Consider the following 17,545-nt stretch of genomic DNA (forward strand, 5'->3'; position numbering starts at 1 on the left):
GTTTTATTTTGTGATTAACAAGCTCGCTTTCTAATTTTAATAAGGATCTTCCATCAGTTGCTAATTCTTTTTTCCTCACAATCCTGCAAAATATAGTCACATTACCTTTGTGCTTCTTATGTTAAATACATTTAATTAACAAAGAGCTTCAATTACATTGTAGAACTAAAATTTTTTGGGGGGTTCATTTTAACTTAATACACAGATGCAACCAAATATAAAAGCATACGCTGCTCGTGTTTGATCCTTATTTAAAATGGCTGTTTGTGGACCATTCAAAACTGAAAAAAACAGAATCAAAGATACTTACCAAATTCTCTGGTTGCCCTAATTGTAGTTCACCTGCCACCACCGTGAACGACAAAATTTTACAATGGACTTTAGAGCAGTCAGTTCTTTCTGACACATTTCTGAACCCATTACCAAAAACAATCTGAAGATGACAAGTTCAAAATTGAAACAAACACATCATCTTATGTGGTCACATCACAATCTTGATTCCACTAACAATATCCATTCACAAACCATACACCTGCTGTTTACATCATAAGAGGAAATATACCTATTTCATTTTATTTTTCACCTTTTTACAGTCTTATGTTTGTAGGTTTTTAAATGGCAAGAGGGACAAATTTATTTTAAAAAGTGAGTTTCAGTGTTTAATGTAGCCCAGTGCCTAGTGTGATGGGAGGAGCTGATGAGTCAGAAAAATGTGTGACCCTTCCTGTGCAGCCTCCCTTACATTTTTTGTCCACCTCTGACCTGAAGGGGACAGCACCTGGTGAAATGAGCTCACCAACAACACAGCATCACTGAGTAGGGCATTCTAACAATGGCCCAGACACTGTGATTACAAAATTAAAATTGGGGGGGGGGGTATCCTCATCACATGGAATATAACAGTTTAGCTCTGCAGGGCTACATTTATCGTGTCTTTGGTCTTTGGTTCACCTCTCCCATATGTATAAATGGTATACTGTAAAAAATAAATTAAAAAAAAATGTCTGAGAGCCATTTTTCTTCCTGCGCTCTTTAGAAGGAAAATGAATACCTTTACCAATTATTTCAAACCGTCTAGATCAATCGTTTGCTTTGTGTTCCTCCAGAGCTGTCATCTTCCGCGGTACCCTGAGAGAACAAACCCCTCCAACACCCAGGACGACACGTCAACCACACTGCTCATTGTTCCGGTTTCTATGCAGCAGGTCTTATTCCGGGGGCCCATTCAGCGAGAGCGAAAGAGGACCCTCCCAAGGACAAAGGCTCTTTTGTGCGGGGGCTACGCCGCTCAGAAACGGCCTCCTCAGGCCTTCTTTGTTTCAGGGCCATCTCTGACATCGTCCATGCCTGGTACCTGGATGTTGTTTTCCGTCTTCATTCCTCTGAGTTATTATTTTTTTTTTTTTGGCCATCCCAAACAGGCACCTTCCCTGCATTCAAATGGCCTGCAAGCACCTGGGAGAGACTCAGTCCCACTGACAACCCACCCACAGAAGAATGCCTTAGCCGTAAGTTTGTCTCCCGGTATGTTTGAAACCTCGCATACCCGTGTGATCATTGGCTGCATCTCATGGAATCTGTCTGTGGTTGAGAGGTGCGTAATAGAAGCCCTTCTGTTCATCTGTGTGTTTGCGGGCCTTTGTCTTTATTGCCTGGTGGACTACAGCCTAATTGTAGACGTTTCATCTTTTAATGGTCAAACTCCTCCCCTCTGGTGGCATGTGGAATGCCCTCAGCAAACATAACTTGAAGAAAAACACAAAAAACAGACGAAATGTTCAATTTTTTATGAACCTATTCAGTATAGCTAATGGCTTATTTAATTAGTTTTCCATCAAAAGAATCACTTCAATGGAATTTTACATTTAATGTACCAGATGACAACATTCACATTTGATTTTAAGTAATAATTACCCATACCTGTTCATACTAGGCCTTATTCTTTAATTTTCTTTTTCATTTTTTGCTAATCTGTTGAAGAAGAACAGATTAAATGAGTCTGTACGAAAAACTAAAAAGTTATTATGAATAATGGAGGAAATAATTGTCTTACACAATGAATTATCTAACCGATTTAATTAAAACAAAGAATAAAAGCCCCCATTTCAGAGCACTATTATTACAACTCAGGAAGTGTAATAAAAAAATGAACACTCCGCCCACACAGTTCTGAGACTGGATAATATAACTGTGATACACAGCCAGGCCTGTCTTGTTCAGGTGAACCTGTGAATCTTTATTTTAAGCTTACACAAGCAGCTTACCTGTGCTCTTGAGATCGGGGGGTGTGTATTATTATGTGCACTCTCAGTGCTGAGTGATCAGGAAATTTATAGAGCACCTCTTCCCTGGGGAGGAGGGGAGGAGTGCAATTCTAACCCCGCCCCCCCCCCCCCCCCCCCCAACACCACCACCAACCCCAACAACAACATCAACACCTCCCCCCCCCCACCCCCTCCCCCGCCACTCCAGCTCCAACTCCAAACTCCAGCAGCTTCATTAGGAGCTCCCATTACAGAGCGCCCCTGCAGCGCAAAGCTAAGCATTTCACCCCCCGCGTCCCTGTTGTCTGTGCCATTACCAATTACCAGCTGCTGGCTCCCGGCTCTCCTGGCGCTAACCGCGCAGGGCTGTCACCTCATATTCGCATCAGCATGGAGCCTCTGCTTCATTTCTCCCTGTTTTTCAGATCCACCATCACCTTATTTTAGGATGGCGAAGATTACTTATGGCAACACCGCAGCAAACAGAAGCAGGGATTCTGAGTGAAATACATAGTGTGTCTGTGAACCTCTTGTGAGGTCTAAAGGACTGGGCTGGGTCTCTTTATACTGGTGTCACAGTTCACAGCTCAATGTAGTGTGTAACACACAAGGTCTCTCTCAGCTTTCAGTAAATGTTCATATTTTCATTGATACTGTGCAACCTTCATTCCAGGATGAAGTGGTGAAAAGTTAAAAAATACCTCAAACAGGCAGTTAAAAATTACATTGTCTTCCTTTCTCTGTGTGCTTTGGCTTTGATTTCTGCACTTTGAGGACAGTTACATAAACCATGGCCAATGAGGTAAAGTAACAACAGAGCACATGAGGCCAATGGGGATATTGAGCAGTGCTTATTATGGGGGACTAAATTCAAGTATTTTGACCTTCAGTATCATTATATCACATTTACATTATTGTCATTTAGCAGATGCTTTTATCCAGAGCAACTTACATTTTTACAATGTTATCCATGTATCAATAAATGTTATGGTGCAGACTCTTGTATTATTTGATATAGTTGTTGGCCTTGAGTAGAACTCAACATCACCATGGTATCCACATGTGTACAATTTCTTTAAAGAGGAACCAGATTTCATAATCATATTTTCCATGTGTCATGTAACTGCATAAACAGCCAATATACAGCAAATGTTCTTATATTACATGTGCCTTCCCCCATATTTGAATACTGACTGCACTGATACGGCAAAACCAGATGATATGAGCAGCAGTCCAATTACTTCTCAGATATGTCTACAATTACCAAGCATTTCTGGTAGCTAATTGTTTGGAATGAAAAGCTGAGATTATTGAGATCCACATGAGGCGGACAGCCTATCTGGCTATCACATCTTTTAAGCCCATTAGCTAAATACCTCACTTAGATAGCTTGCTTCAGTATGGAGGGACAGCTGGCTGGCAAGCAATGTCTTTCTCTATTTACGATGGATTATGAGCAGCGTAATATAAGATATATGGTGTAACTGCATGGGTACTGCAGGTAGGGCCAGTCCTCAGAGGAAGATATACCCTCTGACACCTGATCACACTGACAGGACCGTGAACTGGAAGAACACAGCACTTGGTTGTATTTTACAACAACCAAAACAATCACTGTTGACAATTATATATTGCGTATGTCAATATCAGCACCAATACGGCAGAGGAATTGCATCTGATATGCATTACTATGTTGTCATGTAGGCGTTGCAGTCCTGACACAATGTAATGGGGAAAAGGGATTTCAGCATAATGTTATTTAATGGAGGCTTTAATGCTGGCGAGCAGACCCACAGCATGTGTGCTCAGTGAAATAAACACATTAATGGATTGATTAAGAGAGACCATGCAGATGCACTCTCAGCCATGTCCTCACAAGCATAGGAAACGCAGAGTGATTATCAGGTAGACAGTTAGGAAGGCTCTGTTTGGGGGGGGAGATGTGCCCTGCAGAGGCAGTCTATTCCATCCCTGCACTGTTTACCCCTGAAGATCACCTTCCCTCCCACTGTTCAATCTGCTCCTCACTCCGCAGTGGCACCGCCACACACAGGCTGCTCAAAATAAAACCCCAAAGGCTGCCTAGTTTTCAGCGCACTCAATGCTGTCAGTCAGGATGCTGGCTCGCAGCGGGGGGAACAGAACCTGCAGGTCACTCCGTGATTGGAAGAGGCAGGGGTCCATTTCCTGTTCTCCTAAATCTGATTACTGGCCTTTAATAACAATATAGTTGGACAACAAAACACATGTACCTACTAATGACATTTAGTTAAAAGAAAAAAAATGGGCTTTCTGACTCTCATAAAGAAGCAAGTGTTAGAAACGTAATTTCCAATATGACATTTAAGGGTTTTATTTAAATTCAGGATAAACATTCTAAACTTTAATTCTACCTCATTTTCTTGCTGCGTTATCTTTCAGTCTCACAAAAAGGGGCTTTAGGTTGTGAAAGTGGAAATGGGATTATAACAGCGGATTGGCACAGGAGGTTTCTGCCCTTACCTTTGCGTGTGGACTTAGACTGGCTAGCAGCGACGGCGGTCAAGTCGGCCGGCAGACCCACGTACACCCCGCCATAGTTCCTAAAGAAGGAACACAGCTTAGGGTATAAACACACACACACACACACACACACACAAGCACGTGCACACACAGAGATCAGCACACAGACTAACAAACATAGTGCACCTCGCAGATACAGCCGTATTGAATCAGGTAATACCAGTCAGTTCCAGTTCTGATCTTAAATAGAACATTAAAGTGCTAAATTAATCTTTTGTGCAAATGAAGACAATAAATACCTCGTTAGCACATATTTAAGCTTGGAAATTCAAATGGATCAGTTGCTTTGGGAAGCAGTATATGGGCATCCGGTATATGGGTGAGCATGTGTGTTTTCATGTGTGTGTGTCCCATTGTATAATGTATGTAAGTATAATATAACCTTCAGTGGATGTGAGTGAGGAACATGCCATGTCACATACCTTCTTTTTTCATCGTCAGGTGAGGGGTCCTCTGTCCTGTTAAAAGATAAGCATAAGCGATCGTTGACTTCCTTCAATTCTAGCACAGGGACTTACACATGATGCTGGGATGGAAGGACACAGAACAATAACCTGTGTGATACTTAGCCTTCAGCGCTAGAAAAATAAAACAGAAGTGAACAAAGAGAAAGCTCAAGCTGTATTTGTGACAATATGCTGAATAATCTGACCAAGGCAAGTTATGAAAAAGACAGCCGTGAGAGCATCCCAAATAAAAGACTAGGAGATGAAAATGTACACAAGTGAGGTTTGGCGAAGTCAGGGATAGGAGCACAGTCTTGGAAATGGCATGTGTCAGAACTGGAAATACATCTTATAGATCCTCCTTCCAAATTACTGGAATAGTGTCACTCCCATTGTAATTCCATATGCATAGTCATTATCCTGATTAGTGAGTGAGTACAGTGTTTTCAACAGGATGCACCACAATAATGCAGTTAACTTCTGTGGTTTGCTCAGCACTGACTTAAATCAACGAGAGTGAGTTCAAGGGCTCTTGTAATCAAGACATGCAAAGCATCCTGGATTGTGGCTCTCTTGGGGAGAAACAGGCCACTCTTGGCACCCAGAACAAAGAAACACACAAACTCTTTGTGTAAAGCAGAAAAACACTGTTTTCTGTGTTTCGAAAAAAAAAAAAAAAACAATAGAATTGCTGTATGCATCTCTGGTCAAGCATGAAGAAGAACTCAGTCAGACACTACAGTATCAGTAATGTATCTGAGGCGATTATTTATGTTGTTATGTTATGTTATATGTAACTTATAATTCATCTCAAGTGGCTAGGATAGTCAGCAGACCTATATCATGGTGAAGGCAATACGTGTATTTACAAAAGTACAAATTCTTCCTGGTTTTTGTGACCTTCCCTGTCATGGGACAGGTTTGCAAACAGCTTTGTGGCAGCTGGTGAACAACGAATTGGCTGGGGAGGTCATTGCCTGACTGCCTGATAATAGTCCTGTATCTGTTTCTCTTCTCCATTTTAACTAACATATCTCATGTTGATGTGAAGGCAGGGCAATCACATTACATGTAATCATATTAAAAATGCTGAGTTCCTAATGGCTGAGTCTTATTTTATCTGCCATGACCGTTAAGCATACAGTTCAATTGCAAACAGATTCAGAAAAATTTTCAAACAGGTCATTTTTCTTCCTCCCCTGAGTGTCGCTTGCTGACTGTCACCGAAATTTTATCGCATAAATTGATGCACATGTTAACTTTTCAAGTACACAAAGCAGCATGTGCCAATACAGGGAATGGGGCATCTAAACAATTTCTCCTCTCAGGTGTGGTTTGTAACAAAGCAGTCCTGAGCTAGAAATTCAATTAAAGTTGACAATCTGGATGGCCTTGTTTCTGAAAAACCCTTTAATTCTGAAAAAATAATGCCGCCAGCTTTATCTGGCTACATTAAAGCAAAACTTGCACCAATTTGTTTTCCTATTAACTGCAATAACCACCCCCCTACAATAAAAATAATAAATCCTTAATTTATTTTTATCTGAAATTGTGGAATTTCCATCCTTAATTGTAATGAACTAAAATCTCTTACTTGGTAATTGTATTCTTCATGTGCATATGTTACAGATTAGTCACATTCTGAAGATTCTAGGTACCTAAGAAAGATATCACAGACCTGCTATTAGTAGCTAGGAGTTTTCTTTTTGTAAAATTACTTAACTTTTATTATATAAAGACACTGAAATAGTCATCCATGCCTTGTTCTCCTCCTGGATAGATTATCACAATGCCCTTTTGTATGAACAATTGGGCGCTGTTCCGTCTACTGTTAATTCGGAGCATAGTTAGAACTCTAAAATAATTGCAATATTTGTATTACATAAAATATATACAAATACATATTACCCCATTTTGGCACCTCTACATTGGCTCCCAGTCATTTTTAGAATTAAGTTTAAAATTGTTCTCACTTGCTTGTATGACCTAGGAATATATTTTACAGTCATCAGCCCTGTATGTGGATGCTAAACAATCATCTCAAGGTCATCTGTCTGTTCCACCTACCCCTCTGTCGACAAAGGGTGACCTTGCTTTTTCAGTATTGGCCCCTAAATGATGGAATGCACTGCAAACACATGAGAACCGTAAAATGTTTCTTAAATTCTCTTTTAAAGACACATCTTTATTATTGTACTTAATTGTTTATAATTTCACTGCTGTTGTGTACCTTTTCCATCTGTATATATTTTTGAATTTGCCATATTTAATAAATTATGGATTTATTCTGAACCTTTTGCATATAAAGGACAATTCTGCCTGTGCGCTGCTTCATTACGTGCGTGGAGACAAATGGCCTGATGGATTTTCCCTTGTGCCACGATGCTGTGATTGTGCTGAGCTCTGAAAAGCTGCCTAATTAGCCTTGATTGGCCTGAGTGCAGCAGCCCTGCTCTGAACTTTGTGTGGCAGTGGGGCCGGTCAGATGTTTATCAAAGAGCACAGGCGGCAGCTGGCTCACCCGTTCTGAGAACTGATTTGCAGGGGGGGTTTCCTGCCCGTGCGGTCCCGCAAGCCTTGCTGACTGACAAAGCAGTTCAGGTGAACTGAGGACAGACAGTGGCTTTCAGCTCCTTTTCAGCTTGACGGGATGGAAAATGCCCCTTTTCTCCACAATAAATATTTTCCTCAGCAAAGAGACACACCAGTGGGGATTTAATGTGTGGCTACAAAATTGATGCAGGAAACTGGGGTTCAGGATAATGGGGCACTTGTGTCAGGGCTGCTAATAACAGAAGTGAAGGCCTGTCAAATAAAGTGCTAAGTATGATCAAGAGCTAAGACCAGGGAAAAAGAATCCTGAGAGTGCAGGATACTGCGAGAATGGCCCCCTAAATCCTGGCAATGACATCTCAGTTAAATTGGGGCAGGGAGGTAAATGAGAAGAGCATCAATGTAGAAATAAATATTATCAGCTTCTGGAAAGAGATCATAACCTTAAAACCTTAAAAACCCATAACCTGGAGTGTAATAAATATGACATAATATAATGTATATATTGTACATTGTATATTGTATGTACATATCACCCAGGAAGATGTCAGTTATATGCCTGCAGTTACATCTGATACCCAGGAATAATTAGATAATATTGAAATACAGTAAGTACTACAGTGTAGTCCAGTGCTGTGTGCATTTCTGGGCACCACACAATAAGAATGACATAGCAGCTGAAAAATTACAGAGAAGGGAAACGATGGATTCAAAGTGTCAAAAATTTTTGTTACAAAGATAGACCCCAGACACTTCATCTCTTTAGTCTCAGCAAAAAGAAACCCATTCGAGCTTTGAATGAAGTTTTTTTTTTCTTTTTTTCATTTTTAAAAGGGATATTAAAGTGGACCACAAGCCATTTCAAAAAGAGTTATATCAACTGAGGAGAACATAACTGAAAAGCAGTTAGTTAAATTTCACATTGATACTGCATAATTTTTTCTCTAAATGCATTGAATAGCATACCAGGATTTGTAGAGGAAACAGAATGTACAAGATAAGACTTGGCATAGCGCATATACTCCTGACATTGGGCAGAATGATAAATCAGGTAGGGCTGAATAGAATGTTCTTGTCATCATACTTCTTATATTCTTATGTGCTCTTGAAATGATTGATGCATATTTTTCCACCACATTCATACCATAGATGTACAAAGGCAGAGCAAAGTAATGGCATTTCCTTGGAGGAATGTTAGGTCACTTCCACCAATCCTCCACTAAGGACTCCCATTTATAATATATATATGCTGCCTCAATGGACATGATCACAATATACACAGACATGTAAAATGTATCCTTGACTCAAAGCTAAGGTTATGCCTGTGATTTTAAACCAACATAAAGTCACAACCATTGAGTAACCAGATAAACACATCCCATTGATGAGAGAGAATCAAAGAGCTGACATAAGCCTGCCTAGAATGCTATTTCACAAACAGTTGATCTCCACATTGAGGAAGTTACTGCTAAGACTACTTCAAGAAATTAGAGACTAACTAAATTCCCACTAGAGCACTGTTCTCTGAGCACAAATCAAGAATGTTGCAATTATCTTCCAATTCAAAGCACTGGCCACAAACCCATTCAAAGGCAGGGCACTCATCATGGTGTACACCCGCTGGAAACATTGACATATTGCAGTCTAGAACCAAGAATATGGAAAGTGAACACTATGAAGTACAGAAACAGAATGTACACAATTCCATGTTTCTGCAAATTGCATTGCTAAGAAGTTAAAGTTAACACAACCTTTAGATCCAATGAATAAATGAAAAAAGGACAAGTGATTGCTGCTGTAATTGAGACAAATGCATGTTGAGTATAGTGGAATTTCTTCATATAAAAAAGAAAAACTATGAGTGGTGATGTTGGTTGAACCTAGGCTAAACATTGCATGGCTTTGCCTGAATGACACTGGCAGCATGTGGCTTGTAGATGAATCAATGGAGCCAAATGCCAGCCCTGTCTCTCTCTCTCAAGATCAAGTTTACCTAAGGAGTCAAACCTGTATGTTTTGCTCCAGTGCTTTGTGAGCTGTAGTGAGTTTTATTAAGACCTCCCCCTGTAATACTTACACATCTTTTGAAGCTTCGGCAGGACCTGAGGAAAGAAAAGAAATAATAATGTAAGTTTCTTTCTTCCTCATAACATTGCCACAATTTATAAATTTAGATACCAAGTTTTCATATCCTCCTCCTGGAGGTATAGGTTTCTTGTAGTGACAACAAATAACTATTTATGATTATGAGACCCCCCCCCTTTTTTTTTCTTCCAACTTTTGTAAGTACCAATTGTACATTAGCTTATTCCACCATGACAACCTCTGACCTACTGCAGGAGCATAGGGTGTGGCAAATGCAATCCTCCAATACATATGCATGCTTTCACAATTCTGTTTTCACACTACAAGCCTCATGGTGCACCAGGAAGCAGACTCTGAACAGAGGATAGGTGAATCTCTCTGATGTCATCTGAGCATCTCATAGGTGCCCAAAGATACCAAGAGTGTGAAAACAAGCCCTGGCCAACCTATCCCTGACAGAAATAAGCCAATTTCTCCCACTGCTGTGGGCTCCCGGTCATTGTCGGCAGATGACACAACTGGGTTAAACCTCAGGTGATCGGGCTCACCCCACGCTCGGAACAAGTGCCTTAACTGTCTGAACCGCCAGTGAGCCCCACAAAATGTTTTTGTCCACAATTGCTCTCAGGCTGAACGAGATAGGGATAGGAAAGATAATTGTGCCTTCACTGCCCTGTGAGCATGAAAAACTTTTAACTTTGCCTTTTGTACCAACTCCCAGTGGCAATTTATTTTAAGAGGAAATAAGAATTATTTGAAAACACACACAGGCTCACACACTGTTTTCAAACACACAAATACACAGGCACACTTTAACTGGAAGCCTTCCAACCAACACCAACGCTCCCAGACAAACACTTACTCACAGGCAATAAGAAGCAGGCCTGATTCTCAACAGGTGGGCAGGCACGTCTCTCAGTAGTTCGCAAGAGTCACACACAAATAAACAGACTGTAAGCCATGTGTCAAAATGCATTACATCAACCCAACTATGAGTCATCCCTCTAGACACCTCTGCTGTCTGCTGCCGTGTGTTTTGTGTGTGTGTGTGTGTGTGTGTGTGTGTGTGTGTGTGTGTGTGTGTGTGTGTGTGTGTGTGTGTGCTTGTGGTTATTCCTGTGTGTTTGCACTTACCTGAACATGTGTGTGTGAACTTACCAGTTTACATATTGACCTGAACGTACATGATATCATTTTGTAATGTTGTAGCCCAAAAGCAACATACAGAGTCACGTTTACTTGGTATTGTGCTCCTTTTTTAACAGGTGAATACCAGGGCAGAAGTCAGAAAACAAACAGACATTCTGACAACATAGAAAATGTTCAGTCAAAGCTGACAACAGTTTAGCTGCAAACTAAAGAATTACAGTAATAAGCCACTGTACATACGTAGCATATGATCAAAATCAAAGTTACACAATTGCAGATTGTGAGATCTGTAACAGATTGTGCTAAAAAAAAAAAGATAAAGCTACTGAGTTTTGCATCGTGTTGTAGATGCTATGCTACATTGATCAGGAGATAAAGAATTAAAATAAAGCCTTCAATACACTAAGTGCCTCCCACAGTTTTCACAAAGGGTAGAGCAAGTCTCCAGCGGCACTCAGATACTCTCCTGAAGGACTGGCTGTTACCGGCTCTGCATCGCGCAGCTGCTTAACACCCGTATACATTGGGTAGGACTCGACCACCAAAACCCATTTACACTGAAGGAAATTTAACACCCAGAGCTGTTTTTACCTGGAAGTCACAGATAACACTTTCAGTGGGAAAACTTCACCTCAGTTAGTATGTGTTTGGTCTCAAACCAAACACTGCCTATCTTCCTAAATGGGTGCCTTCAGGTAAGTGGACTTTATTTTTTAAGAAAAAAAAAAAACCATCATGGGTTTGACTCCTAGATAAAGGTTTTTTTCAAACAAATTCAACTATTCAATTGTTTGTGAACAGTTCTATGTGGCTTGTGAATGGCAAAGACATCTATTATGGAGGTAGACAATAATAGTTGTGGGAGCAAGAGTGAGATCTCTGGCTTCTTAGCTAACAATAACCAACACCTTTTTGTTTTCATGCACACTTGTTCCATTCATAAGTCAGTGGTTACATGTTATACAAGTGCATGATTATGCTGACACACAGCTCCCTGCCTCTTTGGGCTATAGAAGTCATTCCTAACACTTACAAAATAATTTTTTTCCAAGCTGGTTGTAGTGGGTTTTACTGCAATCAGTCTGAACCTGTTTCAAGTAGCTTCAAGTGTGAAGAGAGCATACAAGTCAATGGGGTCTCAGACCAGTGAAAACCGGTCTGAGAGATGACAAGGAGGATGAGAGAGACTGTGCTGAACCATCACTGGCCCTTACATTAAAAGCCATCTGGAGGAGCTCAGTCTATTTCAAAATGAAATGGCAGGAAAAACAAGATGGGGCCAGCATGATGACATCCAAGGGCTCAGAAAGATGAGGATCTGTTTGAGATATTCCATCCTTCCACTCTATGTAGCTAAGGATTACCATGTGAACATTTAAAAAACCCAGATGATGTTCCCTTTGAGCTCACCCTGTCCACATTATGATAATTTGCAGCCATTCACAGAAATTTCAAGGACTCAGCACAACAAAAACAGAGTATGTTCTACTGTGCAGTGGTTTCTGGGGACTTAATTTTAATTGGCAAATATTCACACAGAGAAGCTTAATCAGTTTGCATACCTCAGAGGCTATCTTGGCAATGGGGGACTGGAAGAAAACACCCCCGCCACTTATGTTACAGTATGTGCACAGTAGCAGACAATATGGTACACCATTACAACCTGTCTGAGAACAAATCTGAATTGCTATTTTTGCCATTTCTTCCTCTGCTGAGACCATGTCTTGCACACGTCTTCCATGTCTTGTGTTAGCATGTAAATTACGCAGACTTTTATGTCTTTAGAAAAACATATTACTATTCTCTGAATATAGATATATAGATATTTGAAATACATGTACATGTATACATGTATATATGTCATTTGTATATCCTTTTCATTTTTACAGAGGTTTTTAGAGGGAATATAAATGCTGTTATGTTGCTATATAAAAAAAACACAAATCTGCAGGACAGAATAATTGTATATAGCATTAACTACATACCTAAAACCAAATTATTAAAATGTCATATTTTCAGAAAAAAAAGTTAAAATCTGAACATTTAGAAGCAGAATCTAGAAGACTGACCATTAGATGACCATTAAAACACAGCTACATAGGCTATAATTTCCAGTGATGCACCAAGGCAGGAAACAAGAAATGAAAATGACAAAGCAGGAAGTGTGGCTCCCACCCCTATCAGAACAGTACTCACTATGCCACTGGGTCAGACAGCAAGACACAGTAGCACAATACACAGTACAGCAGTACGGTAATACAGAGCAATGTGGCACTGCGAACTTGTTGAGAAGGGTTTGTGGGTGTATTTCCTTGTCCATCAGTGGCTTGCCATCACTGACCCTAGCCATAGTGATTTAACTTTCTTCAGTATGTCTTGATGCCCATTTGGAGAAACAAGGTAATTTTCACAAGTTGAACAGGACCATCTTCACCTGTCCATTGTGGCCACCCCCAGGAGCTTCTGCAAGACCCCTATTCACATGCTTACTCCGAGTCACCCTCATACAGATAGGAAACAGCTCAGACCCTCACCTGCCAATGAGGACTAAGCTTGTCTCTCCATTGACACTACTTTTAATACTCTATATAAAAACTCAATTTTCTCAGATCCCCCTCATGAGTGTGATTCTGTGAGTCACACTGGGGTTTTGATGCCTGAGGCTGACGCGTAGCTTCAGTAATCTGCCTGAGGTGTTATTACACAGGGAGCATGTCTACCTCTTCAGTGATTAGCCCTCACTGTTGCCTCTCATTGGCTCAGAGGATGGTGCTGCTCACGGGTCTGTGCCTGATAAGCAGTCCTGGAATATGGTACTGGAGGGCAGTAATACTGGTGACACACATACTTACATAGAGAAGCATACATGCACACACACACACACACATACACAGAAACATATACACACAAACACACACGTGCATGTGCACACATACACATTCAGAAATCCACACTTATACACACAGACACCCACATATAAAGGCTTGCACAAGCACATACATACACATACACACAAACATACACACATATGAGCAATGCACACATACATATTTATACAGAAATAAGCACACAAAACTAAACACACTTAAACACAAATAATACGTATACATAAACACACATACACACACACAAATACACACTCACAAATAGAGGCATACACACACCTATGGACACACAAATAGGAATATGTGCACACATACATACACAAATTGTATTTTCCTCATCCATACAGCAAACACTCATAGGTGAGATTTATTTCACAGAGGGAGCATCTTCCAAAAAAGACCTCTTTTTCAAAACGTTTACATATCACTGTAATCATGCTGTTCTGTGGCTGAGTCTGACCACCACCCCTCCCCCTCCAAACAGCTAAAGAGATATTTCTAAATACAATCTTCTCTGAGAACACGAAGGGAGCAGGTTTGCAATGCTGGGCTGGAGGTAGATGAATACAGCGAGCGCGTTGTCCTTTGTCTCTTACTGGTGAAATGAAGCCTGACGATCAAAACGTGCTTTCATGGGCTGCCGCCCGTCACAACAGTAACATCCACAACAGAGGACAGTGCAACCTCAGACTCCAGGAGGATGCAGCTGGAGAGATACAGCGAGCACAGTGCCGTTCGTACATTCAAACCCCCGTGTCCCTCGGTCTCCTGCTCTCCTGGATTTCTATCACAGATTAAAAGCTTGACTGATGTAAAAACCAGCAGCGAAATCCCTGACAGCCTTCTTCTTTCTGTAGAGCTGACTACACGGCACTGTCAGCGCTGCTCTGGGATCCCGCAAAGGGCTAGCACTGCCTCCCCTCCCCACACATTCCCCTACTCTCCAGCCCCCCGGTGACCCACAACCATTAAAGGGATGACCAGAGGTCATAGCCAGACCCAGAGATGATAGCGTCCTGCAATGACTAACCACAGGTGTATACCTCTTTCTCTCTCACACACAAACAGCGGGCATAACGCTGGCAAACTCACCCCCTCCAGAGGTGCTGGTGGCTGTGGAGTTCCCACAACCCATCTCACACGGACACCGCTCTGACACAGTGAAAGGCAGAAAGAGGAATTAGGAAGAAAAAAAAAAGAAGGAGAAAAGAAGAGAGGAAGACAGGGGGGAGAGGCAGATTAAGGGGAGGTGGAGGGAGGGAGAAAAGGAAAGAAGGCTGCGGGGGTATACAGTGTCTCGAGCTTCCACTGCGTTTTTCCTGCATCCACTCTCTTTAGCGCTCCCTTTGCCTCTTCCTCCCGTACTTGAAAAGTGTGCAGAGGGAGAGGATGGAGGCAAGCACATATAGAGGGAGGAGGAGAGAGGAGAGAGGGGGCAGAAATACAGAGGGAGGGAGGGAGGGAGGGAGAGAGAGAGAGAGAGAGAGAGAGAGAGAGAGAGATGTTCTTCCCTCACATGCTTTGCTCTTTTCTGCCACCGTGACAGGGTTGTCCAGGCAACGGGGGAGTGGGTAAGGGGGGGAAGGGGGGGAGGGATCTCAGCCAATGGCAAGCATCCAGTTTTGTAACAGAAATTAAGGAAATTTATGTAGCATCTCCAACCTGAACATGTTCCACAATTTTTCAGTTCCTCACATGGTACCATGGGTGTTTTAGTAACACTGGAGTGCATTTATGTTTTCTACAGATAGCATGCTCTCTGTATTGATTTTTTCACCGTATCAGTACTTTCTGGACCCATTAACAGTGAACAAGAAGAGAAATAAAAAAATGTTTACATCACACTTACATTAAAACAATATTTGTTGCTGTGCTTAGTAGTGCTGTATAGTGTAGTACAAGCTATGTCCCTTAATGGTTTTTTCACCTGATCTTTCTCAGAGGACTAGATCAGAGTAGATCAGATTGTCACTCCATTGAAATATCTATTAGGTCCACAGATTCAGAAGACATCAGTGTTTCAGTCTTTTAGGGATGACAGTAATTTGATAAGTAAGTAGCTTGGATGGTGACTTTTTTATCTTAACATTTTTTCATTTGACAAGTCTGATCTTGCAGTAATCTTGCAGTGCTGGTTGCTAACAAAGTGCTGTTTGCTATGGCAGTAGTCAGTCTCTCCTGCTCTCCCACTGTGGACCTCCGTGACTAATGGTCCACCTGACTGCGCAGGATGTGGAAGCAGAAATGGATTATATTTTCATCCGCCCTCCACCCCCTCCCCTCTAACCACCCCCCAACCCCCCCTATACCCCCCCCCTCCTCCTATCTCCATCCCAAGGGCTGACAGTTATCGGTACACAATGAGGTTCTGGCTGTGGCAGACACAACCTATAAATACCTGAGTGTCCAGGTTTCCGGGCCCTCCTCCAGTACGTGATGGAGACACTATGGAAAGGGGACACCTGAGCAACGGGAGAGCCTGATAAGCTCATTAAAGAGAGATCTGCTCAGCGTCAGGGTTAGCCTGTCTCCTCTCCTCACTGACACTTTGACATGAACGAGTTTTGAAGGCAGAGACAAGGGCGGACTACAGCTTGCCTTCCGGACAAAAGAGCAGGCCTGCTTTGAAGTCAATTCGGATCAGACTTTACAATTCTCCAGTCCAAAGGTTAGGGCAAAAGTCGTAGATATATTGGTGAGATGTAGATATGCTACAGCTGCGGACTTTGAGGTCGTGAGGGTAGAACGTGGAGAAATCCACATGATTCCTCCAACTCCGTTCTGACTCCAGCTGAATCAGGCAGACCCTTCTCACTGTTATAATACTAATAGTGCCTCTTTGCTCGGATTGGCTGTGCACAAGCTTGAGCAGCACAGTTCACCACATGCGCTTGCTCTTTTCACCACAGGACTTGTAACCGAAAGGTTGCTGGTTTGATTCCCTGCTGGGGCACTGCTGTTGTACCCCTGGGTAAGGTACTTAACCCAGAATTGCCTCCGTAAATATCCAGCTGTATAAATGGGTAACACGTAAAAAAAACTGTAACCTATGTTAGTCGCTCTGGATAAGAGCGTCTACTAAATGCCAATAACGGAATGTAATGTAACATTGTACCCACATTCTTTCCTTCGGTCAAGCACCAACAATATAAAAGAATGCTTTTATGCCACACACCCCAAAGGCTAAAAAGGCAGCTGAAGTGAGTAGTAGCGGTGAGACAGCAGGGCTGGGTGTCGCTGCATCAGCACTAACGCACAGCACACTGGGAGAGGAAAGGACACCGGGGCAGAGGAAGTGGTTGCAGTGGTCAGTCTGCAAGGAGGAGCCAGCCTACCAAAACAAACATTTGAGGTGACTGGGCAAATGAATGCAGCGTTGCAGTCAAATGTCTTTTGATGTGTATATTTTTTTTATTTTTGCACTTTGTGCTTAATAGCTGCCTGCTATTTACTATGTATGTTCTGAAAAGCCCACAGTTTTTAACAGCTTTTAAGGAATCATGACTGTGATTCCTTAAAAGCTGTAAAAAACTGTAAAAAAAAAAAAAAACTGATTGCAATTGCAGTCAACTCTATCAGCTCTATTATGCTTTATCAGCTC

At 41.7% G+C, this 17,545-nt stretch overlaps 1 protein-coding gene across 1 annotated transcript; it reads right to left on the reverse strand.

Moving 5' to 3' along the window:
* Window positions 1-759: 759 nt before the first annotated feature.
* On the reverse strand, window positions 760-15,101 carry LOC118770606 (overexpressed in colon carcinoma 1 protein homolog). Its single transcript, XM_036518369.1, has 6 exons — window positions 15,037-15,101; window positions 9,903-9,927; window positions 5,249-5,284; window positions 4,767-4,846; window positions 1,921-1,971; window positions 760-1,745 (listed from the first exon to the last, which is right to left on the reverse strand). The coding sequence occupies exons 1-5, from the start codon at window positions 15,077-15,079 to the stop codon at window positions 1,967-1,969; spliced, it is 189 nt and encodes a 62-aa protein (XP_036374262.1). The 5' UTR covers window positions 15,080-15,101; the 3' UTR covers window positions 760-1,745; window positions 1,921-1,966.
* Window positions 15,102-17,545: the final 2,444 nt, after the last annotated feature.

Source organism: Megalops cyprinoides, chromosome 23, assembly GCF_013368585.1.
Source record: "Megalops cyprinoides isolate fMegCyp1 chromosome 23, fMegCyp1.pri, whole genome shotgun sequence".
NCBI lineage: Eukaryota > Metazoa > Chordata > Actinopteri > Elopiformes > Megalopidae > Megalops > Megalops cyprinoides.

Coding starts and splice junctions, on each gene's coding strand:
- LOC118770606 (XM_036518369.1), bottom strand. CDS start 15,079: ATGGGTTGTGGGAACTCCACAGCCACCAGCACCTCTGGAGGGG. Junction 9,928..15,036: donor CACCAGCACCTCTGGAGGGG/GTGAGTTTGCCA, acceptor TTCTTTCCTCAG/GTCCTGCCGAAGCTTCAAAA. Junction 4,847..5,248: donor CCTGACGATGAAAAAAGAAG/GTATGTGACATG, acceptor TTCCTTCTTTAG/GAACTATGGCGGGGTGTACG.